Source organism: Miscanthus floridulus, chromosome 12, assembly GCF_019320115.1.
Source record: "Miscanthus floridulus cultivar M001 chromosome 12, ASM1932011v1, whole genome shotgun sequence".
Classification (NCBI taxonomy): Eukaryota; Viridiplantae; Streptophyta; class Magnoliopsida; order Poales; family Poaceae; genus Miscanthus; species Miscanthus floridulus.
Genome location: NC_089591.1, coordinates 70,263,819 through 70,288,813, shown reverse-complemented (window position 1 = coordinate 70,288,813; position 24,995 = coordinate 70,263,819). Strand labels below are relative to the sequence as shown.

Below are 24,995 nucleotides of genomic sequence, written 5' to 3'. Positions count from 1 at the left end.
TGCTGCTTCTTCGCCTTTTTCTTCCTTCGGCCCGTCGGCCTATCGTAGAAGACGCTTGAGGAACTCATAGTCCTTGTAGAGGTGTTTGACGGGGTAGGCATGGTTGGTGCACGGGCTCTCCATGAGCTCGTGGAAGTGACCCAGAATGTCCTGCTAGGGCTGCTTGCCCATATGATCAGCCGTGGCGACCAACGTGGAGTTGGCCGGTCGGCAGCGATCTTTTCTGTTCTTTTTCCCCTTCTGCGTGGAGGGGCCCTCGTCCTGATCCTGGTGCTTGGCCTTGCCTTTGCCTCGGCCTCCGTTGGAGCGCAGTGGGAGTGGTGCTTGCTGGAGGCGTTGGACAAAGGTCCATGGTCTCGGTCCATCTGGGCTAGGACTCCGGTCGCTGCTGCGAGCGTCTTGGTTCGGCCCGAGCCGCTCATGTATAGGTGGTCAGTGAGGAGCGGTCGTCAAGTCAAGACGAGGCAGAGATGTGGCCTCCTATGTCGTGCTTGGTGGCTATAGCGATGAGCGCATGGAGCGATTCATCTGGTGCGTCCCTACTTCCCTGGTAGGGAGAGAGGCCGTGAGTCGATGTCGCGATGCGGATCTCTCCGCCTGTTGAACGGCGGTGGTCTCCACTAGTGCCCAGAGGTTCCGGTGGATCACCTGTTCCTAGGGGTCGTTCGTCTTGAGAAGGCCGCATAGAAGCATTGCCGCAACGCCGATGTTCTGATTGGCCCGAGTGAACTATAGGAGATCATTCCCCCTGTCCATGGCGTTGCGCTGGACCCAACGGGCACGAACCTGGACGCCGCTCGCCGGTCTATGCGCATGGGGCACAGTGTGGTGCGCCAAGCGCACTGGCACAGTCGGTGGCTGGTTCAGCCGCTGTTGTTGTAGCTCCTCACCGTGCTCCCGTGTGAGCGCGAGGGTCTCCGCATGAGGGTCTGGAGGGGTATGAGTCTGTAAGGACTCCGCTACCACCGGTGGCTTTCCTAGAGTGTCCGCCATAGCGCACTCCCAGGACGGACGGTGGCTAGGCGCCACGTCGTCGATGCTGGAGCTGTCACTCTCAATGTTGTCATCCATGAGGTTGAGGAAACAGGTGAGAGCATAGCTCGCCATCCCCATGAATTCAGACGTGAGAGGGGGCGGCGCCGGCATCCTTCAGAGCCCCTAGGCATACGCGTCCGCAGGAGACACGAGGCCATAGGGGAACTGGTCGTATGACGGTCATGGTGGGAACAACGGGGTCCCTCTGGATAATCGGCGGAAGATAGAGAATAGCAAGTAAATAACAACATGTACATTACTCACAGTGGGGTTTGAGCAGAGAGTTTGCTCGGAATGAAGTGCAGATGCCTCATCGTTGAATTCGTCGTGCGTCCTAGAGCCGATGGAGGGTGCCCCTCCGACGGGCGTTGGAACAAGTGCCTCCTCGCGGAGGTGTAGTATGCTGAGTCGGTCGGTGACGAAGTCCAAGCTTCCGAGGAGGAAGGCCTAGGATGGCTCGAAGACGGGTGGAACCCACATCCCAACAGGTGGAAGTGTAGGAAACTCTAGTGAGCCGAAGCGAATCATATCGCCTGAGCCTGCCATGGCGTAGGTGGCAAAAAAGTGAGCCATCCGATGACCAAAAAGTGTTGAACGTATAGTGTCTTCCCCACGGACATCACCAACTGTCGGTGCAGAAAGTGACCAACACGTAAATATTTGTAGTTTTGCCGTACGTTGTGATCAGAGGTGGTTTAGCACTCAATGATACAGGGTTTATACTAGTCCAGGCAACGTGCCCTACGTCTAGTTTAAGTCGGTCAGTGACTTTATTCCTGAGCTCAGGTACTCGAAGTTTACAGTGGGGTTACAAATGAGAAGAAGAAAGATTGGGGGTACAAGAGGTCTGGTCGAACTTTGGCCAGAGGGACCGAAAGTAATGGGAGCCCCGCTATGAGCTAAGTGTTAGAGCGTGTGCTCATGGTTTGAACCTGATGGTTCTGCTGTTATGTGCTAGTGAACTTGACTGATCTAATGAATCTGGAATCACTTAATAAATCTGAATGTTGGGAGAAAGCGCATCCCCTTTTATAGATGAAGGAGATGATCTTACAAGGGAGAGGGAGAGAGTACATATGCTTCTAGGCCTTGTTGCCTATGTCGGCGGGTACGGAATGATGGTAGGCGGCCACAGCACTGTTGGATGTCAGATGCACGTAAGAGGTTGCGTCGTTTTATTCAGGTATGGCAGATGTCGGGACCTGCTATATTGTTGATGCCTAGAGGCATGTGGGGAGTTTTACCATGTTCACCCGATATGGTAAATGCCGGCGCCCACAACACTGTCGATGCCCAGAGGCATGTGGGGGGGCCTTACCGTATGGGAGTTAACGGCGCCCACTATACTGTAGGGGAAAATGTCGGCGCCTACAATATTGCTTAGGTTCTGTCGTGCCAGGGAGGTCACAGAGCACTGTTCCTGCAGGTGTACAGGGTACGGTCCCCGATATTGCGGTTTTGACTTGTGCGCATTGCCTTACTTTCTCCGTTCGTTTCCTAGTTCTTACCGAGCGGGCGTCTCCGGTCGGTTGGTTCCAGTCGGCTCTAATCGCGTCAGTCGGAGAAGAACGGTATGCAGGGTCTGGTGCACCCCCGGTCGGAGACGCGGATCGGAGTCGAAAGTAGTGCCTTGGCCATGCCTTTCGGTCGGAAAGGTCGTCCGGAGGTGGGCTAGAGACCGAAGCGAGTGCTCCGGTCGGAGAGGCGGGCCGAAGTCGGAAAGCGGGCGCCGTTCCTCGTCGGCTAGGCCTCCCGGTCGGAGATTCGATCGCCCCTCTGGTCTGTCATTTAGGTACATGGGCCGGCCCATGAGTTGTGCGTTTGTCTGTTTGGGCCGAGCCTTTGTTGGAGGCGGGTTCGCGAGGGACTCCGGGTCTATGAACCCGCTTAGACCAAAGATTGATGCTTGCCATGGCAAATTATATATACGGTAATATTGTGAAAAATTCTACTGAAATGGCAAACTGATGAATTGTTCCATCCGTCATCAGAGAAAGAGAGCCATAGAACATGCACGAAGAGAAATACAGTAGTAGTATATATATATATATATAGGGCCGGACGACGACGAGCACGAGGACAAGCTTTTGAGAGACAAACGCTCTCCTCGGCTCCATTATGGGCACGTTCTAGAGTGTAGCGAGCACGAGTAACGACCAGGGTACACAGACTGACAAGAAATGCGTGCTTGCTATTCACATGTGCAACACTGCACCATCAAAAGCAAGGGCGCGTTTAGTTCGGCCACCGAATCGGCGCCGCCGAATTTGCTGCACCAGTAGCGTTTTGTTTTTATTTGGTAATAATTGTTCAATCGTTGATTAATTAGGTTCAAAACATTCGTCTCGTAAAGTACAACCAAACTGTGCAATTAGTTTTTTATTTCATCAACATATAGTACTCCATGCATATACCGTAAATTTAATGTGATGAAAAATTTTCTTTTTACGTAGTGCCAAATTCTGGAATTTAGGGCAACTAAACGTGGCCCGAGGAGAAAATAGCACAACCGCAGCAGCTTTGTCGCATGCACTACTCGGCTCGAGCACATACTGTGTCCCAGGTAGCATGTGCTGAGAGCCTGCAACAGATAGATAGACACCACCAAGAGCGCTTCTCCTACACACGTTTGCCGCCGGTGCACCTCACCTGGACGTCTTCAGGGAAGACCGCAGGTGCTCGAGGTGTACACGTCAATGGCACGCGGGCTCCACGCAACTCTACGTGGCACGCGGGCACTACCCCACCCTCCGTCCCGTGAGCTCCACGTCCCTGACACGGGGGGCCACTCATCCCGCCGTTTCCCAGCTCGCACATTGCCAACCGTTGGATTGTCCACCAGCTCGATCTCTCCCCTCTCCAGGCCGCCGGTCGCGATTCGTTTGGGCCCACTCGCAGAGATGGACACATCGGCACGGCACATGGGTTACAGGTGAGAGAAAACGGCGCGGTCAGCAGCAGGAGTAAAATAAGGCAATTTCTAGGTATTTAGGCGCAGGCTCGTATTATCTCCTCGATAATTATTTAATATAATCGGACTCGCAGCTAATTAAATCTGGAAGTATATCTTCCCCACAAGGAAAGAAGAGAAGAAAATAGAGGCGGAGAGAGACGAGGAAGGAAGAAATCGAAGAAATCGAGGAGGGGATTGGATTGGACTGCGACTGTGGTTTGATTCCCCCCATCCCCACCTCGCCGCGGTCCTCCTCCAGAGTCCTGACCCAATCCCAAATCCCTAATCCTGGAAAGGGATCCCAAATCCGGCGTCCAGTCCAGTCCAGCCTGTAGTTGATATCCCCCGCCGGCTTGGCCGTCCGTCCTTGCCCCAATTCCGATTGACCGGAGAGGAGTTGGATCAGGGAGCATTGGAATGGCCGCCGCCGCATAGGATGGAGCTGGATTCCTCCGGCCGCTGCTCGGCTGCTCCCGTGGATGCTGTGATCGTCGCGATTGGAGGTGGAGGCGAAGGCTCTCTTCAGTAAGAGCTCGAAGAGCTGCGGTGTAGCTGGTTGGGTATGGAGGAGAGTGGCAGCACCAGCGGAAGGCGGGAGGACGCGGCGCCGACGTGGAGGCCGAGCGAGGCCTCGGCGTTCAGCCGTTTTGCGGCGGCCGCTGCTTCGCCGGAGGCGTCCCCGTCGGCCTCCGCCAATGGGGCTGCTGCCCGCGTCAGCAGCCTTCATGGGGTCAAGCGGAAACCGGTATGGCTTGCTCTCAACCCCTTGCTCTGTTGCTTCCGCACCATCAAATTCATCGGAAGTATGAGGAAGTAGCTCTGTTGCTCCCACATCATCAAATTCGTTGGAATTATGAGGAAGTAGCATGCTAGTGTAGCTAAATTCCCTTTTCTTTGTATACTGGTGATCAACTGAAACCCGTAGACTGATAATTTGACTGTCGCGTCAAGTTGTTGCTTGATTGGTTGCTTGTGCATAGGTTCTATTCAACCTTTTTCTGGTCTAACTGGTTTATAAGAGTGGGACGATTTCTGGTTCGTCGATGGACTCGCGTGTTATTGTGGTTTCAAGTAAAATTGTTGCACTGCGTACAATTGCAGGGAGGTTTCAAATTGAGAATGAAAGAATTTTAACGCTTTAACATTGACTAGTGTATCTGGTAAGAATGTTCTAGGATGTAGTACTCACCTCTAGTTGTTTTAGCATATTCCCTTGCTAATGTGTTGTTAACGAGTGTTTGGCTAGCTCTTTTCAGACTTGATGAGCATCTGAGCAAGACCGAACCAGTATCATTAAGCACTTGTGTGTGATATATTGTTATGTGTTTCTTCCTTGTGTGTATGTGTATATTGATGTTCTGTTCTCTTGTATAAACCCTTCTTTCATGTGATATTATCTAAAAGCTTATCATACAACACTTGCTTGTGACATATTGTTATGGGTTTCTTCCTTGTGTGTATGTGTAATGTTCTGTTCTCATGTAGAAATGCTTCTTTCATGTGATGTTATCTTTTGTTACTTTTGATGCTCTGGTGTTCGCTGACTCTTTTTACAATGCAGTTTGTTGCACGATTAACAGCAGGCATCATTCAGACATATCTGCAATGTGATCCTGAGTTTAAGTACTCAGAGGTTCTAAATCCAAAACGCTTCCTCACCAGTCCCTCTACCCCAGCCCACAATGATGGACTTGACAATGCAAATTGGGACCTCATATTGTACGTCAACTTGGAGTTGGTTAATAAGATGTCAAACAGAAGGTTATTCTTCTTTCACTTGGTGTTCGCTGTGCCATATTTGCTTGTTTCATGATATTGAACTGTACCTTGTTATTATTGTACTTAGGTTTATTGTCAAGGAAATGCTTGGGCAGGGAACTTTTGGTCAAGTAGTTAAGTGCTGGGACACAGAAACTAACGACTATGTTGCTGTGAAGGTGATAAAAAACCAGCCTGCATTTTACCATCAAGCTATCATGGAGGTTTCACTATTAAGAACGGTATGATAGTTCATTAGAAACTTAACTTCATTTTGCTCAATAGGTGCGACTAACCATTCTGGATGTACTTGCAGTTAAATCAAAATTTTGATCCTGATGATCAGCATAACATTGTCCGAATGCTTGATTATCTGTCATTTCAGAATCATTTGTGTATAGCTTTTGAGATGCTGGGTCAAAACCTGTAAGCTGATTTCTTAAAATCTTTTTGCCTAGCAGCTTCATCCCGTGTTTTTATTTTCACACTGCAAGCTCCCATTTCAGGTACGAACTGCTCAAAAGGAACCACTTAAGAGGTCTTAAACTGAAATATGTTCAAGCCTTCTCAAAACAGGTGACATATCTGTTAGTGTATCATATGAATGCCAATTATCTACTGCTATGTTACCAAATTGTGTTTGTTTATGTTTTTAGATATTGGATGCCATGGTTGTGATGAGAGAAGCTGGAATAATTCATTGTGATCTGAAGCCAGAAAATATCCTGTTAGCTCCCAGGTGAGTTACCCTTTTGATCGTTGGAATTTTCCATTATAGTTTTTGGGATACTGCTTTAAAGAACATTGTAGCTTGACGGCGTAAGATGAATTTACAGTGTCGCAACAGCTGCAGCAGTGAAAGTTATTGATTTTGGATCAGCATGCCTGGAGGGTAAAACGGTTTACTCATACATCCAGGTTTTCTTTTTTTTTGAACTATGTAGATCAATTTTTTTTATTTCTTATCTAAGTAATGTTGGTTAACTGAAATAAGGTATTGATTCTTCCCTTATATTTTGCTAGAGCCGCTATTACAGGTCTCCAGAGGTTCTCCTTGGCTATCCGTATCCTGTATAGCTATTGGAAGTGTTTTTCATTTCACTCACTACTCCGGTCACAAAAACATGTCATTTAGGACAAGGTTTGGTGAAACCTTAAGAGTTACAAGCATCAACGGCAACTTCTAAATCTTTTAGTTTGGAGACATGTCATATGTGTAGATTTGTATTGGAAAAAGATTACAAGATCTCATAGTTTTGGAGGATTTTAAGAACACATTCTAGAAGATACTAGTGATGAAGAATATGAATAGAAGATGTATACAAAGTCATTTTGTCAATTATTTGTGATTGGAGGTAGTAAAAGCTGTTGGCATTTTTTTTATGGAACACTGTTTTCTTACTAATGTATATTTTTCAATAAAGTGCTGCCATTCTGCTGTTCTGGCATTTTCTTAGGTGAAGTTCAAGTGGCTTTCTTGAACCTTAACATTTAACAGATATACTACTGCTATCGACATGTGGTCGTTCGGCTGCATAGTTGCTGAACTGTTTCTAGGCTTGCCATTGTTTCCTGGAGCATCAGAATATGATGTGCTTCAGCGGATGATGAAAATTCTCGGGCAAGTTTTTTTTACCTCTAAACTATTCATTTTGCATGCAGCGGATGATGAAGTTTTTTTTACCTCTAAACTATTCATTTTGCATGCAATCATGCTCATGTTAATGGCTGCATGCTAATGCTTTATTGAGTCTCATGTAGTCAATCTTATATTTTTATTGTCTCCTTTACTCAGCTAAGAATTTAACACACCTGGGCATATGTTTGCAGGGGCCAACCACCAGATGAACTGCTAAGGGAAGCTAAAAACACTATAAGGTTTTTTAAACATGCTGGAAGTATATATCCTGGCAAGGAGGCACCTACTGGTCTTTCTAGTGCATACAGAATTTTAAGTGAAGAAGAGGTTGAAGTGGTAAGTTTCTTGTGATTTCACCCAAAATGACTCTGGATCCTTTGGTTTATACTCTGTCACTGTGCACTGCCTTACTATTTGTGCTAATAACACTATAACAGAGAGATTCCAAGAGGCCAAAGATGGGAAAGTGGTACTTCCCACACCTGAAGCTTGACAAACTCATATGTACCTATCCTTGGAACAATTCCGAACTGACAGGTTTGTTTAATGTCTCTTTTCAGTTTCTAAACTCATATGTATAGTATGCTTATTCTTTGTTAGTCAGGTCAATCTATTTTTATTGCTTTGCCATTTTCATGTTTGTTTTGTTATTTATTAAACATGATGTTGGTATTTTCTTAAGTTGTGTAGTTCCTCGTGTTAAAAGCATCATCTTTTGTGTTCACATCATGTTAATTTGTACAGTATAGACTACCGTTGGAACTTAGAACTACATTATTGAATTTATTATTTGTAAATTTGACATTTTTTAGCTGGTTTCCTGAATAGGCGAGTGAGAGTTCTTACAATAAAGCTTGGCAAGTTTGATATTATGTTCTCAGGTCTTGCATTTTGATTCAGAGACAGAAAAAACAGATCGTTTGGGATTAGTTGATTTCTTGAAGGGACTCCTTGAATTTGATCCAAATAAGCGATGGTCACCATTGCAGGTATGGCTGCTGCGATTGGCACAATTTCATTTCCTAACTGTTATCTACATTCTCACGTTAGGGGATTAGGGCATATCTAGATGTTTTCTCCTATTGACCTATTGGCGTTATAATTTTTTTTATCGATTTTGCATGCACTACACGTTCACGAGAAGTTGATATTCAGAATAACTTTTTTATGTCATCTAGAATTAAATTGATTGTTTTCTGAAACCTATTTCAGGCTCTATATCATCCATTCATAACAGGCGAATCGTTCACCGGTCCATATGAGCCTGTACCTGAGACTGCAAGAATTGTGAGTATGGTCTTATTTTCATATTTTATTTTGTATACGAAAAGAAATACGCTTCTCTTTGGGGGTTAATGTATATATCTAACTTGATAATAGTAGGACTTACAGATGTTGCTTTTTGAAACTATTTTGTGATGATGAATTGCGGTGTATTCCCACATGATTTGATGTTTCCTATTAATCATGTTCCTACACTATGTCACTATTCAAGAATATATTGAATATGTCGTATTTTGTCTATATAATTTGTGCACATGAATATTTGCCTGCATGATGGGCACATCTATACACTCTCTGATGTACCTTTAAAAATATCTTTTTTTGCTCATGTTCATTCAGACATTGATCCCATTCTTCTCTCCCTAACTTGTCCCATCTTTCATTTGTATTTTAGCCTGTTGCTCGTGCTGCAGCAATTGATCACAATCCTGGTGGGGGCCACTGGCTACATTCAGGTCTTTCCCCGCAGGTGATAGATGTCCTCTCATTTCCTGTTTCTGAGTTGAGTTTTATTAGAAATAATAACAAGAGTTAAATGCACCACAGGCCCCTGAACTTGTAAGCGTGTGTCACATAGGTCCTTGAACTTGGAAAATGCATTTCTGGCCCCCTAAACTTGTTAAGTGGTACACATAGGCCCCTGAACTTTGAAAATACATTTCTGGCCCCCTAAACTTGTCAAGTGGTACACCACAGGCCCCTAAACAGTAACTTTTGCTATTTTTCCAAAACTTTTTTAGAAATCCATTTGCAACGCTCCGTATACACAGTCATATATATATATACGGTACAGAGCAGCAGGGCATCCATCAGGCGATATGATGCAGCAGGGTGAGGCCGGCCGGGTCGGCGGAGCTGCTGCTGCTGCTGCGTTGGCATGAGTGGTCGGTCACTGGTACGTACAATGCATGCATGCATGTGCGGATGTGTGTGCGGTGTATTACGTGCTATGACGACATATATGTAGGTGTGCGCATGGCGACTTATATGGACATGCATGCATGTGCGTGGCTGACCTGACCCGGTCACCCGGCCGGCCGGCCTCAGCCTGGGTCGCATGCGCCATGCCATGCGCGCACTGCAGCAGCACCGGTTCTCTTCTTCCTCACGCCAACAACACCAGCAGTACCGGCCAGACGCCGGCAGCAGCAGCGGCACAGCCGCGCAGGTCTGTCTGTCTCTCTCTCTCTCTCTCTCCCTGTGTCTCTCCATCCATGGAGGGAGGCAGCAGCAGGCAGGGGCAGTCAGGCACAAGAGAGCGAGCGAGTCAGGCGCCGCTGTACCAAGGCATGCACGCCAAGCATGCAGTTACACGTTCAATGCCAAACCTACTGGCTACTGCATTCCTGTCTCACCCTGCTGCATCATATCGCCTGATGGATGTCCTGCTGCTCTGTACCGTATATATATATATGACTATGTATACGGAGCGTTGCAAATGGATTTCTAAAAAAGTTTTGGAAAAATAGCAAAAGTTACTGTTTAGGGGCCTGTGGTGTACCACTTGACAAGATTAGGGGGCCATAAATGCATTTTCAAAGTTCAGGGGCCTATGTGTACCACTTAACAAGTTTAGGGGGCCAGAAATGCATTTTCCAAGTTCAGGGACCTATGTGACACACGCTTACAAGTTCAGGGGCCTGTGGTGCATTTAACTCTAATAACAATATGGAATCTTTCTTAAACCATCATGCCCTATACTTGAAACTTGTAGGTTGGAAGTGTGAACAGATACCTACCTGTGAATAATGCCTACCCTCCAAAGGTTCCTTTTTCTTATGGGAGTAGTTATGGAAGCTATGGTAGCCATGGTAGCTATACCGGTAATCCTGGTTTTGGTAACAGCTACGGAAGCACTGGTGACGTTAATGCTATCAATATGTATTACTCACCCTTAGGTTCTTCTGGATTAGCGCAAATTGGCTCTAGTCCAGATGTTAGATTAAGGATGCGTTTCCCGCATGATAGAGGAATTCGATTGAGTCCTGGTAGTCTTGGGCCTATGTCTCTTGGAGCCAGTCCATCGCAGTTTACGCCACCAAACTACCAGATGCAAATCCCAGCTAATTCTACTGGGAAGCATGGTTCCGGTTCTCCTGCGAGTGGAGGCATTCATGGTTCTCCATTAGGAAAAGCTGCAGCAGTGGGCCCATACAACATGAGGAGGAATTTGCCAATGCCGCCACATGATTATGTATCTCAGCATGGACAAGGGCGTTTTGGAGATGGTGTCAGTTTCAGTCATTCTGATGCCTATGCTCGAGGACATACAGGCCACTCTCATAATGCAGCAGGACCTAGTTCTTGTCATTCTGGTTGGAGACCACAAATAGGTTCAAGGAGTGGTATTTCCTTGGAGGCCTCGTCTAGTCATGTGCCTTCACAGGCTCCGTCACAATCATTTGACTTTTCAGCTTCATCAGAACTTGATCCTGCTAATTGGGACCCTAATTATAGGTATGGAATACTCAAATTGATTCTTGTAAACTTGTATAAAAGGTAATATTAATCTAATCTATACCATGTTCCATTTTGTAGTGATGAGTCACTATTGCAAGAAGACAACTCACTGTCAGCTGATCTAAGTAGCAATCTCCACTTTAGAGATGCAGGTGGCCAAGGGAGCGGATCTATCAGATCAGCAAATTTCCAAGGCCATGTCTTTGCTACATCTAACCCTGTACCAACAAACCAAAGGTATTGCCACCTAACTAATTTATACTACTCATTTTCCTTAACCAGTCAGAATATTTTGAACTTCCCTGGTTATTTGCCTTTCTTTGTAAGACTGCTGATTTGTTCTACTATTTTTGGTTACAGAGCAGATCAATTATTTCATGTGTCCTCTCAAGGAGTGAGTGCCCATTCTAGTGTTCCCATCAACTACGGTGGTTACAACCCTCCAAACTATCCTCAGCAAAATCTCCGTCCCCGTCATGGACAGCCTATTCTTCATCAGCGATATAACCAGGCAACTTCCAGTCCAATGCGGCCAATGGGAAGCCATCACAGTGGGCAGCCTGCATGGCCTAGTAGTTTTGGCATCGGCAACGGAGTGCCCTGGGGTAATCTATCCACTCCTTTATCTTAAAGAAATGTTCGGTTTGAGAGGGAATGAGGGGAATTGGCAGAAAACTGAACTCATGTTCCATGCGAACCCCTCCCAATCCCTGCACAACTGAACAAAGGTGTAAAGAATATTAACCGTAACACCCAAATCTGCAGGAGGAACAGGAGGGCACTCATTTACGACAAGTGGGCTACCTTCATCTCTTCCAAGAAAGGATTATGGGAGCATCTTTTAGTGTGGAGTTGTGGACCGGAGGAATGTCATTGATTCATTGCAGGCGTAAATTATTTGTATTAGCGAAATTGGAGTGCGATGATTCTGGTTGATTGTTTTCGATGTTGTTACCCCATCCCTCCACTTGGTCCTTTGTGATCAAGACACTGGATATATACAATATATGATCGATGACAATAGCATTCCTTTGTAACTTTTTTTAGCAATCAGAAGTTTGGGTCTTCCCCTGATTGCTGACGGCACTGAGGTTGCACTGAATATCAACCCGTCGCCTGTGTAATATGAAGCGTTCTGTACGTAGGCTCAGTGTGCTACAGATTAATCCGTGAGTAAACAGGCCCGCACATTAGCAGCCCTTGGAAAGCAGGAATTGTACAGGAATGTCAGAAGAATCAATTAATTTTTACAGGAAATAGGAAACTTTCCCGATTGTTTTAGTTCATCCATTTACACAAAACACAAAAATAGGAAAATTTCCCGATTGGGCTATGCAGTGCATGGAGAAGTCTTATGGAGCCTATGTAACTATTGCTTAATTTGATTTACCTCTTCGAACTAGAAAACTCAAAACCGGATGTTTTGGTTCCTGCAATTACTGAAACCAGTTGTTTGTTTGCTTCTTGGATGGTTTGTGAAGTGATTTAGTTTGACGTGGTACCTTGTCAGCCACAAGAAGATAAATTGGACTACATCGATAGTTTAGTCAGGAGATAAATATAGTTTGTCAAAATAGTTATAAAACAAATTTCAAAAAATTATTCAAATAGTTTCTTAAAGTTTTATGGACATAAAAATCTAGAAATCTGATTTATTTGAAAAAATATCTTAGTTCAGAAAAATATGAAACTAGTTTGAGTTTTGGCTTGTTTACGCTAGACATAATATATATATCTAAGTGCATAGCAGAAACTATGTATCTAAAAAGGCCAAAACATATTATAATTTAGAATAAAGGGAGTAGTAGATACTATATTAATAACCTAGACTATATATGAGGTAAAATAATTTCAGTAACAATACAAGTGTCATATAACGATCATATTTAATATGAATACATGTGACAACTCTATACCAGAAGATGGATATGGCTATAGGTCCTACCACCTGAATATCATCACGTCGAAAAGAAGCGTCCATTTCTTGTTTACAAGCATGCAAAAAATTTATCTTTGGTTAGACTTGAATTATTAGGAAAAAATATTAATACACAAGAATGTGTGAAAATAAGTTAATAGGATCTTGCAAACTACTCTCTTTATTTTAAATTGTGAGTTGTTCTGTCTTTTTTTTAGGTTAGAGTTGAACGCACTTACGTGCACTGAGAGATTTCCGGCAGCAGGGTGGAGTACCACGCAAACATGAACCGTACAGGCGTACACATACACGGCCTGTTCGCTTGTTGGTTTCAACCAGCCCAAACCAACCAGCCAACAGTGTTTTTCTCTCACAATAAACCAGCACCAGCCAGCCCAAACCAGCCTAGAAACCAACCAGCGAACCGGCCGACAGTTGACGGCTTGCGCCAAAGCTGAGACGACGGCTAAGGAGTGTTCGGTTCCTCCTCCTAAACTTTAGTCGTTGTCTCATTGGATGTTGGACACATACATGGAGTATTAAATATAGACTAATTATAAAACTAATTGTATAGTTTACGACTAATTTACGAGACAAATCTTTTAAGCCTAATTAGTTCATGATTTGACAACGTGGTGCTATAGTAAATATGTGCTAATGACGGATTAATTAGGCTTAATAAATTCGTCTCGTGGAGTACTGACGGATTCTGTTATTTATTTTTTTATTAGTATCCAAACACCCCATGCGACACCCTCACATAATATCTCCTAAATTTTAGTCACCGGATCCAAACACCCTCTAAAACAAGCAATCTTTGTAGCACAGGAGACTGGGAGGCAGGTGCACAGTTCGCAGTGGGCAAACCTACGGGATATGCTAGGTGGGGCATGGAGCTCACTTGGCACTGAAATAGCATGTGTTCCATAATAAATATTTGATACTTAGAATAATTTGAAGCTGATAACCTAGTGGTTTGTCCATTGGCTCTTAACTTAACTAGGAGGTTGTTGGTTCGTGCTCTTTGATTTTTGTTTTTCTAAGTTGTACACTAATTTTTATTTTCTAATTAGTGTTTTATTTTACTGTTTTCTAGTCATGCATTGTAATATTGAGCTGTCGTACTTTAATTTTTATTCTTTTATTTTGTATATCTCCCTACAAAAGTACAAATTAACTGCCGTATTGCACTGCGATGTGAGAGATTTTGGGGTAAACAACAATTCTGTCACCACTCTTTGGAATTCTAGTTTTGTGTATTGAAAGATCTCGAGGAAGCAACAGTTATGTCGGAAAGCAAAAGTTGAGGATGGTAATAATCTTACGTTACAAGTCAGAATCACTGTAGAATCCTGTCAACTTCTCCATTTTCTTTTGTGACAGACAGCACAATTTACTTGTTTTTGTAGCTGGCTGTCTGCCCATTTTCTTTTGTGACAGACAGCACAATTTACTGAATTTCGTAGTTGGCTGTCTGCCCATTTTGTAGAGTCACGATTTGTTAAATGGAGAACTGTTTGTAAGGTAAGATGAGGGTAGGAATATTTTGCACAGATTTTGAGTCAGAAACTGCACGGAAAAAAGGGAAAAAAACGATTTGTTAAATGGAGAACTGTTTGTAAGGTAAGATAAGAGTAGGAATATTTTGATTCAGAAGCTGCACGGCAAAAGAGAAAAAAGCCTGTCAGACAACCTATGGGCCAAGATAAGAAAAAAAGCGAACGATCCTCTACGGCCTTAGATCAGACCATCACAGTGTAAATCCCAGCCGTTAATAACGGCTCTGGCCCACAGGTCATTTGCTCATCAACCAAGCTGAAGTGCTTGCCTCCTTATCAGTCAACATTGCCATTACTGTGAGAGCCCTGGATTAGCATTATAAGCTGGCTGATAGTTGTCTGTGATTCCGAGGTGGTATTATGTTCGTTAAAGCGTTTTGTCTGGGTTCAGCTAATCAGCTAACAGAGGCACAGAGCTAATTAAGCTTAGCATTCGGTCTTGGGCCGCGGCCCACATGGATGTTCCAAGGCGCTGCCGGCCAGCTGCTGCAAGCCACGTCTGGTTAAGCATTTGCATAAATACTTTTAGCAATCATCCATATGGGGTGCTGCAAATTTGCCAACTTAAGCTATAGATTGTAAAGGTGCCCATGGTTGCAGTAGTGGCCAAATTATATAGTACACTTTCATTTCTAGGATAATTTTAAATAACTAATAATCAAAATAGTTCTAATAAAAGCAACCTCGCTCACTAAGGTTGTTTATTGTTTTTTTCTCTCATCCATTCAAGTACAAACAAGGAAATACTTCTGCACACCTCACTATCAGAAGATCAAACAAAGTAATATAACAATATGTGATTGCAATATAATGTTGCAGACAAGTAGTTGTCATAGGAAAAATAAGAGAGAAAGTTCATTTTACAGTCCTCAACTACGAAACCTTAACTTTTCAGCTCTCAGCTATAAAATCGTTTACGTTCAATCTTAGCACCAATTTAGAGTGGTTTAATCCGGTGACACGATTCAAATTACAAAAAAGCTTCACTTCGGGAGCTCCCTTTACTCTGCAGTTGTTGATGCTGGGCTCGACCAGGATTGGTCCAGAGCACAAACACATTTTGAAAATAGATTAGAACCATTCAACTTTGGACAACAGATGTCAACCAATGTGAGTCAATCATCAGAATCCAGCACAGCAAAAAAGAACACAAGTAAAAGTCTGTGTACAAAGTTACTGCTTTAAGAAAGAATGCTTGAGCCTTTTGATAGCAGGGTATACATACAATACAGAATATTGTCAATCTCTCTTATATGTTTACATGGTTTGCACATAACAAAATCGCCCGTAAATCCAAGCGCGGGGAAAAACTTGGGTACGACATTGAGGTGCACTAGTATCAAAGGACTTGACAAAATGAAGTCACGTAAAACAATGGCAACATTGCTATTACTGTAGCTCAGCTGAGTCACTGAAGAGCAGATAGTAGGCTACTCCTAAAGCTCTACCTCCATTCTAGAGAAATGGGTCTGAACAAATGAAGAGCAATGAAGTAAGCTGTTCGAATATTTTACAATGCAAAATTTTCCCTAAGGTATGAGGGCCTTCAAAATAATAGATGTGTCTGCTACTGACCTTCTGAAAATCTTTTCTTTTCAGTCTCACCTTCTGGATTCTGATAACATTAATAATCTTCAAAATTGCGTATCTCCTCAGCTAGCCATTAAGGTTAATTGATGGTTTCTTCCAGAACAGTCTTTTGTACAGTAGAAATTTCAGTCGCAAGCAAAATTATTTTGGTGTCTGATCTATACAGTTCCTGTATCTAACCAGGCAGTCAACTTTATGAATTATGATATATGGTCTCATCGAACAGGTGGTGCTAAGCCGTGCGTCTTCATCATGCAATGGTATTTCGGGGGTACTATTGCACCCACTTGCATGCAGAGCTCAATGACAGCAGGCGCATGGCCATAATAATCCCTCCCGCCGTCCACAAGGACCGGTGGGTCATGAGGCCGCCGATGCCATACAATCTTCTGAGGAACTAGGTCATCCACTCCGGCCTTGTTCCATTTGTGCATCCCTTTCCAGCCCTCAAACTTGAATACTCCACACATTCTGGCCTTGTGCCCTGATTGCCCAATATGCACTTCAGAGCAATGCTTACAAACTTTGGATGGGTACACCAAGAGGAGTTTCGTGACACCTAATCTCAGGTTTTCCCATGCACCCAGTGTTCTCTGACCAATATATCTGAGTTCATCTGGCAAGATCGGAGCAGATTGTTTATTGTTGGTTTTGAGTGTAGTAGATATTTGTTCACTTTTGTATAGAATCTCATCAGGTATGTCTGCACCTGCATGATGGCACAGCTCAAGTACAGCTGGGACGCGAGTGTAGTCGAACCGCTGGTCATGCTTTATCTCATCCTCATACATGTTTTTTTGGTGGAAAGCCTGAACAGGGACAAGGATGTCATTCAAGTTGCCCGGTTCCCATTCATGTGGTCGGTCCTTGATCATACGCTTGAAACCATAGCATGTTTTCATCTGATGACCTGTGGCTCCAATGTGAACTTCAGGACAAAACCTTCAGTCCAAATCAATACAGAAGGTGTTGAACAGACTCATAAAATGCAGAAATATTCAGGGCAAGAATCAACAAACTGTAATCAGGCATAAATATCACAGAGAACAGTTAACTTGGCATTGCAAGAATTGGGTCATATTGATAAAAACCTAAAATGGTGAAGAGACGCAAGAAAAACACTAGCCTATGCATTCATAGTATTCCTACTTCTCCATTTCTTCAATCCTTTTGATACTTGCCTAATTCATGATGCTATATTTTTTTTAAAGCACTTCCAACAAATCATCAATAAAGTGTACTATATGTAGGACTGGGTTTATTATTGTTTTTTCAGTTAAGACAAGAAAAGACTAATTTCTTTATTTTTTGAAACTATTTTTTTCAAAACGAATAATTTCTTTATTTTCCTTACTTGCATGACTGAACAGGAACAACCTTGAGCAGTCTGGAGACGCCCTCATTGACAACCTCCCTAGCCCTGACCACCTCCTCCGCGACCGGGATCATCCGCTTGATTGGGTATTCCTTTGACCGCTTCTTAATCCTCTTCAGAATCATTGGCCGCAGCTGCTTCCAATCCACCCTCGACGTGGAGTAGTGCCTCTGGTTCAGAGCAGTGCCACACAATTTCACAATCCACACTGCTGTGCCCAGAGACGCCATTGTAGCACATATACAACAAGCCTACAAGTTCACAATTTGAATAAGCGGCTAAAACAACTTCGCCCCAGAGACGCCATTGCAGCACATAGACAGCAAGCCTACAAGTTCACAAATAAGTGAAACAAACACCGAAGAGCGTTGGCGTGAGATCAGGGGCGGATCCAGTAAAGGGGCATGTCAAATAGCTAAATAGCTTAGGTTAGGGTTTCGGTGCTCAGCTTCGCACAGCATGAAGGGAAGAAAAGGGGTCGGAGTACCTGGTGGCTGCTCGTCGCCGGCGAAGAGACCAACGAAAGCCTCAGCACCTGGCTTAGGGCGGCGGCGGCGGCCCACCAGTCGTCGGAGAGCGAGACGGGGGCGAGAGAGACAGACAGAAGGTCAGAACGCACGCGGAGGAATGCAGCGGAAGGGGTTGTTGGGCGGCGGAACGAGATGCGGCCCGGCCGGCCCAGTCGGGGTTGTTGGGCGCAGCGAGAGCGCACCCGCACGTCGCTCTTCAGTCTTCACCTCCGACCAGACGGCCGAGGCTCAGTTATTGGGTTGGGCCTCGATGAAACGAAACGGTCGGTACGCCTCGACCACGAAGCACGAGCCCAAGCAGCAGGGGCCAGCTCGCTTCACCTTCACCCCTCTCGGCGGCGGCCGGGATCGGCCGCACTAGCCCCGACGGCGCTACGCCGCTACGGCTATCGAAGTGCAGTTCGTCACGCGTTTCTCCGGTTCAGTGGTTCGGCTCCGCGCCGCAAGTTCCTAGAGATGGCGGCGAAGTCTGGATACACACGCCCGCTCCCGCTCGCCGGGGACACCGCTCCTCCGCCTCCCAGCGCCGTCCTCTATGTGGCCAACTGCGGGCCCGCGGTGGGAGTGACCGACGCCGACGTCCGCTCGGCGTTTGGCGCCTTCGGGGAGGTCGCAGGGGTCCAGGCCGCCGACGACAGCGGCGCCCGCACCATCGTCCGGTTCCACGAGCCCGGCGCCGCGGAGGCCGCCATGGCCGCGCTCCACGGGCGCCCCTGCGACCTGCTTGCGGGTCGCGTGCTGCACATACGGTATTCGGTGTCCGTGAAGCCAAAGGCTCGCCCTGGGGGCTCTGTACCGGTGGCTCTCGCGGCATCGGAGCTCGGAATCCCCGGGATTTACATGGTTCAGGAGTTCGTGACTGCCGCTGAGGAACAGGTTAGCCAATTGTGAGTCATCTCCGTTTGACCCTTTGTTCTCCAAGTTTGAGGGTATGCTAAATAGCCCTGCTTCCCTGTGCTGAGTGGTACTATATCTTTTGCTTCCTTTTCAGGAGCTACTTTCAGCTGTGGATAGCAAGACGTGGAAAAGACTGACGAAGAGACGAGTTCAGCATTATGGTTATGAGTTTCTGTACGAAGTAAGTTTGATCTTGTAAGTATCTCAGGATGATGCAATGTTCCAGTATCTTGCTTTCTCCTTACATCAATAATTGAATGGGACTACTGCCTGATTTTTTTTATTTCATTAAGAGAGCATGGCCTTTCTATATTTGTGCTGCCAAGAAACAAAAAGGGTTATACTCAAAAGTGTTAGATGCATCGGCTTCATCTTGTGACCCTTCATACTGTCTATCCCATTTTCACCAGTCTTGAACCTAATCAAGTCCTGAAGTATCACCGTGTAATAAAATGCAGTTTCATTTCACTTTTCTGCTGCACATAGAAAGTAAAGGTTTCTGTAGCATGAACAAACTTAAAGCTTGTAATTTCTACTGCACAATTTCCTTTAATCATCATATCTTTAGCTTGAGACTACCTTAGCTTTATGTTGAAAAAGATTCTTTGCTATCCACAGACAAGGAATGTTGATTCAAAGCAGTTCTTGGGTGAATTACCTACGTTTGTTTCAACCGTCCTTGAGAAGATTGCTTCTTTTCCCAGTGTGAAGGACTGTACCACCAGATTAGTTGATCAATTGACAGTAAGTGTGTATATGGCTATTGTTCTTTCTATTGTTTCCTTTGCTGAAGGTGATACCTATAATTCTTATCTTGTCTTGGTCCATTATGCAGTCTAGATTTGAGCCCTTAGCAGTGATAACAACATTAGCTTTTGAAATAAAAACAATGCATTAAATTGTTCATGTGTTTTACAGGTAAATGAATATCCTTGTGGTGTAGGTTTGTCTCCACATATAGACACACACTCAGCATTTGAGGAAATGATTTTTGGCCTTTCTTTGGCTGGACCTTGCATCATGGAGTTCAGGAAATATACTAAGGCAGTTGGTGTACTCCAAGTGTGGTCAATGGAGTTGATGAAGATAGCAGTCAAGAGCCAGAATGCATAAGGAAAGCCATTTTCCTACCTCCTCGGTCAATGTTATTGATGTCAGGAGAAGGTCGTTATGCCTGGCATCACTATATACCACATCATAAAGTATGTATTCTTCAACTCTATGCATCGCTTTGCACAGTGCACAAATTCAACCCGTAAATAACATGCTAATGTTTGTGCCCTGTTTTATTTTAGATCGATGCCGTGGGTGGTCAAGTCATCAAAAGGAATTCAAGGCGGGTTTCTTTCACTTTCCGAAAGGTCAGTTTTATTTTATTTGTTTCATGGTGCGCTGGATTGAAGAGCGGGCCTGGTACAAGCGGTAGAGTCTTACCGCCTGTGACCGGAAGGTCCCGGGTTCGAGTCGCGGTCTCCTCGCATTGCACAAGCGAGGGTAAGGCTTGCCACTAACACCTTTCCCCAGACCCCGCACAGAGCGGGAGCTCTCTGCACTGGGTACGCCCTTTTAGTTTTGGGTTTGCCACTAGTCTTATAGCTTTACTCGTAAGAGCCACAATACTCCTTGTGTTTTACTTATTTGACATTTCCTTCATTTTGGCCGTTAACTACAGGTGAGGATGGGTCCTTGTGACTGCGAATACAAGCAATTTTGCGATTCTCATAGCAAGAGATGTTAAGCTGGAAAGGCTAACATGTTCAAAACTACTTGCTGCTACAACCATTGGCAAGTCTTATAACAAACAGTATTTTGTCTCACACAATCAAAATGGTCAGGAGCTCACCGACCAAACTCATATCAAGCAATAGACGTGTGTGCAAATGAATAGATAGAGAATTGTAGGGAATTGTCAGCTGTAACTTTTGAACCTTGTATCCGTCTCATTTCGAGATTGAATTGCTTGAATGAGCCTGTAGTTTGTCATTGTTTTTCCTGATATCTCGAAACAACAAAGTTTAAATTATATCCATATGATGAAAAAGTGACACCATTGTTTTTTGCTACTGTTGAACTTTGTGGAATTGGCCTTCATACCAGGTCACTTTTCTAGATAACCTGGTTTCATCATTTGGTTACTCAGTTTAATGACCTCAAGAATTTATTGGCCTTGAGCCTTACAAGAAAAATGTCTCCTTCAGGTTTCATATATGCACATAACGAGAACACGTCGAGCACAAAGCAAAAAAAAAAAAAAAAAAAAAAAAAAAAAAACTGATGATTTTCGTCTTCATTTGAGTAATTACATGAATGCTTTCAGTGCGAGCCTGTTCGCTTGCTCGTAAACGATCGTAAATTTCCAGCCGGGAATAATGTTTTTCTCTCACATCAAACCAGCCAGCAGTGAATAATCCACGATACGATACGGCCTCCCGAACAGGCTGCAAAATTGCTGTACACTTCACCAATCACCATGCATGTCATGTGTCTTGGACTGCGACTAAAAACTGTAGGACGCTACATTTACCGAGCAACAATGCCTTTGCTGGTCATGACATGAGTATTGAGTATCTTGTAAACACTCACTGGCCACTGTTCACTGCGGCTTGCAACACGCTGCATTCAACTAATCCATATCCTTCCTGCGTGACTGCATCTAGGTCCAGGACATCATGGTCTCAACCTGCAGGGCTATTTCACCGTTCACAAGTAGTGCGGCAGTTCATCCATATCCTTTCTGCATGACTGCATCTAGGTCCAGGACATCATGGTCTCAACCTGCAGGGCTATTTCACCGTTCACAGGTAGTGCGGCAGTTCAGTTTGTGGGTTTATATGTGTAAGCCCTTGTTTAGTTGACCCCAAAATCCAAAAAGTTGCTACAGTACCTGTCACATCAAATGTTTGTGGCCCGTGCATGGAGCATTAAATGTAGACGAAAAGAAAAACTAATTGCACAGTTTGGTGGGAAATTGCGAGACGAACGTTTTAAGCCTAATTAGTCAATGTTTGGACACTATTTGCCAAATAAAAACGAAGGTGCTACAGTAGCCCCAAAATACAAATTTCGCGAACTAAACAAGGGGTAAATGTTCCTAAGTGCCCCAATTTTGTCAAAGTGTTAATGCTGCAATTAACCAAAAAGCTAATATGTCATAGCCTGAGCTGATCAGGTCACAGAACATGACCAAACACCAGATCAGCAAGCTTTCCACTGCTGCAGTACTGATACATGTCAGATGATTTCATCTCTACTGTAATCAACCCCATGCAGCAATGAGTGTTCATGGTCATTTTTAGGGGAGCTTTGTAATGCTGCATCCTGGACTTTAATCCAACTAGAACCTGCCATCTTCTGCAACCCTCTCAACCACGTCTCCTTCCTCAAGCTATCAGCACTACTCCAGTTGCCCTCAGCAGCAAAAATATGTGACAACAAAACGTTGTAACCAGCATGACCATACTTCTTCTCAATGCAGAGCAATCTCTCTGTCACCAAATTCACCAATTCCTGCTTGTCCTGTGCTTTGCAGGACGCGAGCAGTGATCCCCAGATAGAAATGAAGTTACCCTCCTCCCCCAGCTCCTGCACAAATTCATAAGCTCCCACCACTCTGCCGGCTTTAGCTAACATGTCCACAATGCAGCAACGGTGCTGAGGAGTAACTGCAACCCCAAAAGTTTCCATTGACCTGTACAGAGCAAGCCCTTCATCGACCAGCCCAGAGTAATTACATGCTGAAATTGCTGCCAAGAAGGTCACACCATCAGGTTTTAGCCCCTTCTCTTGCATTGAGTAGAAAAGGGTCAATGCTCTTTCGCCAAAACCATGCTGACCAAGACCAGAAATCATTGTTGTACAGGAGACAGTGCTCTTTTCAGTCATAACAGCAAAGACATGTTCTGCAGTAGAAATCTCGCCACACTTGGAGTACATGTCAACAAGAGCTGTACCTACGAAGACATTGGTGTCCAAACAACGGCGCAAAGCAAAACAATGGATCTGCTTCCCTGCACATAAACCTCCTCCTAGAAGATCACATGCAGGGAGCACCGAGGCAAGTGTCACTGAAGTAGGTTCAAGACTTGCCTCAAGCATTGCCCGGAATGCCAAGATTGGTTTTTCAGGCTGCCCACTCTGTGTGTACCCTGCTATCATGGCATTCCAGGTGACTTCATCTCTTTTGACATTACCATGGTCGTCAAATACTCTCTGAGCTATTTCTATGCGACCGGACTTGGCATACATGTCAATCAGATAGCTCTCCAAGCCCTCATCCTCAATGCCATGCCTTACGAGATAACCGTGGGCTTGTTAACCAATCTGAAGGTATTGGACGCAGCAGAGAGAACTGCAGTCAGTGTCACTGAATCAGCTGCAAACCCTGATTTTTGCATCTGATAAACGAGCAACAGGCCTTCCAAATCAAAATTGTTCTGCACAAAAGCAGTGACCATGGTGTTCCAAGAAACAATACCCTTCTGTGGTAAGTGGTCAAAGAGCTCAAAGGCAGTTTGGACATTGCCACATCTCGAGTACGTTACAACAAGTGCATTACCAAGTATCACTGGCAAAGTGGCGTGCATTCCTTTGATCAAGTAGCCATGCAGCTGCTGACCCAACCTGCCATCCTGGGACTGTGATGCAGCCGTGAGTGCTGACAAGAAGGTCACGACATCCATTGGAACATCTTTAGACCCCATTAACCGGATAACGAGATCCATAGCTTCAGCAAATTTCCCATTCTGCACATACCCAGTGATCAACGTGTTCCAAACCTCGGTGTTCTTCTTGGCAGTGTACTCAAACACCCTCCAAGCTGACTGCACATCCCCGAGTTCAGAGAACATCGCGATGGCCGAGCTGACAACAAAGAGATCATTGACATATTCCATCCCATGCTTCACAAGGAGGCCGTAGAGCACCAACGACCAGCTGGGATCTTCCTTGGCCGCCGCAGGGAAGACATTGACGAAGCTGACTGGCGTGGGCTTGATACCATCCTCCAGCATACGCGCGAACAGCTCCAGAGATTCCTGGGGACGTCCGGTCTTGACGTACCAACCGAACAGTGTGTTCCAGGAAACCGCGTTCCGCTTGGGCATCGCGTCGAACAGCCTGCGAACGACGTCGACGCCGCCGCCGCCTCGGTACCGCAAGCAGGAGGCGTAGAGGTTGAGGAGCGAGTTGCGGAGCACCGCGGTGTCGGGCAGCGAGCGAGCGCGGCGGAGGAGGTGCGCGTGGACGGATTTCCCGAGGCGGAGTCGGCGGGTGCGGGCACAGGCAGTGAGCGCGCAGGAGTAGGTGTAGTGGTCGGAGCGTGGCGCGGGGCGGGCGGCGTGGTTGAGGAGCGCGTAGAGCCACAGCGCGTGTTCCGGGAGGGCGCCGGCCACGTAGGCGACGAGGAGCGCGTTGTAGAGCAGCGGCGGCGGCGGGCGCGGGAGCGCGTCGAGGAGCAGCCGCCGCGCGCCGTCCAGGCGGCCCTATTTGCACAGCCGCCTCACCTGCGACGACGTCGGGTGGCGCTGCGCCTTCACCCCGCCCCCGCCGCCGCTGGTGCTGGTGGCGGAGGCATTAGTAGGAGACAGAGGGAGCGAGACGGCGCAGCGGGGAGCAGGAGACATCAGACGGTGGCGCTGGCGCGTTGCGGTGACTCCTCTGTCCTCTCCCTCTCGCAGTGGCATGGCAGCTTGGAGCTTCCGCATATCGCCTCATCGCTTCGTGCCGGGCCCGGGCTGTCACGAATAGGAGAGCACCTGGATTGCAAGTCATTTCCGTTTTCTTTTCTTTTTGAGCTGGGGAGTGGGGACATTTCGAAATGTTCGACTGCGGAACGGATTAGCTGGTGCTCCGATTCAGCTATATATATGCATTGTTTTATATATTATTCTCTTTGGGCATGTAGGGATGAAAACGGACGGGAAGGAAGAATCCCTCCCATTTCCATTTTCATATTTTCTGACAAAAACAGCATGCGGAAACAGACAAATATGGACGGAG

At 45.6% G+C, this 24,995-nt stretch overlaps 2 protein-coding genes and 2 pseudogenes across 4 annotated transcripts; 2 read left to right on the top strand and 2 right to left on the bottom strand.

The window, feature by feature from the left end:
* The first annotated feature begins 4,057 nt into the window (after positions 1 to 4,057).
* LOC136497317 (dual specificity protein kinase YAK1 homolog) lies at positions 4,058 to 12,327 on the top strand. The gene is made up of 18 exons (XM_066493110.1): positions 4,058 to 4,733; positions 5,550 to 5,749; positions 5,835 to 5,988; positions 6,063 to 6,172; positions 6,253 to 6,322; positions 6,403 to 6,485; positions 6,583 to 6,664; positions 6,770 to 6,810; positions 7,245 to 7,367; positions 7,577 to 7,721; positions 7,823 to 7,922; positions 8,286 to 8,374; positions 8,598 to 8,672; positions 9,064 to 9,138; positions 10,384 to 11,126; positions 11,208 to 11,366; positions 11,490 to 11,734; positions 11,895 to 12,327. The coding sequence occupies exons 1-18, from the start codon at positions 4,551 to 4,553 to the stop codon at positions 11,972 to 11,974; spliced, it is 2,757 nt and encodes a 918-aa protein (XP_066349207.1). The 5' UTR covers positions 4,058 to 4,550; the 3' UTR covers positions 11,975 to 12,327.
* A 3,474-nt stretch (positions 12,328 to 15,801) lies between these two features.
* On the bottom strand, positions 15,802 to 18,214 carry LOC136497320 (APO protein 4, mitochondrial-like). Of its 3 annotated transcripts, XR_010769276.1 has the most exons (4): positions 18,059 to 18,211; positions 17,551 to 17,899; positions 16,182 to 17,138; positions 15,802 to 16,075 (listed from the first exon to the last, which is right to left on the bottom strand). XR_010769276.1 is itself a non-coding variant. In XM_066493112.1 (3 exons), the coding sequence occupies exons 2-3, from the start codon at positions 17,799 to 17,801 to the stop codon at positions 16,412 to 16,414; spliced, it is 978 nt and encodes a 325-aa protein (XP_066349209.1). In that variant the 5' UTR covers positions 17,802 to 17,822; positions 18,059 to 18,214; the 3' UTR covers positions 15,802 to 16,411. The 3 variants fall into 3 exon arrangements, 2 of the variants coding, with proteins under 2 accessions (XP_066349209.1, XP_066349208.1); XM_066493112.1 differs by having other exon boundaries at positions 15,802 to 17,138; positions 17,551 to 17,822; positions 18,059 to 18,214; XM_066493111.1 differs by having other exon boundaries at positions 15,802 to 17,138.
* A 19-nt stretch (positions 18,215 to 18,233) lies between these two features.
* LOC136497318 (alkylated DNA repair protein ALKBH8 homolog) lies at positions 18,234 to 21,036 on the top strand (annotated as a pseudogene).
* An 821-nt stretch (positions 21,037 to 21,857) lies between these two features.
* On the bottom strand, positions 21,858 to 24,710 carry LOC136498358 (pentatricopeptide repeat-containing protein At3g22150, chloroplastic-like; annotated as a pseudogene).
* Positions 24,711 to 24,995: the final 285 nt, after the last annotated feature.

Bases quoted from the DNA above. Each gene is read 5' to 3' on its own strand.
- LOC136497317 (XM_066493110.1), top strand. From the start codon at position 4,551: ATGGAGGAGAGTGGCAGCACCAGCGGAAGGCGGGAGGACGCGGCGCCG. The intron at 8,673-9,063 runs GTGAGTATGGTC...TTTGTATTTTAG, and splicing joins TACCTGAGACTGCAAGAATT to CCTGTTGCTCGTGCTGCAGC. The intron at 11,127-11,207 runs GTATGGAATACT...TCCATTTTGTAG, and splicing joins AATTGGGACCCTAATTATAG to TGATGAGTCACTATTGCAAG.
- LOC136497320 (XM_066493112.1), bottom strand. From the start codon at position 17,801: ATGGCGTCTCTGGGCACAGCAGTGTGGATTGTGAAATTGTGTGGCACT. The intron at 17,139-17,550 runs GTAAGGAAAATA...TTTGGACTGAAG, and splicing joins GTTCCTGTTCAGTCATGCAA to GTTTTGTCCTGAAGTTCACA.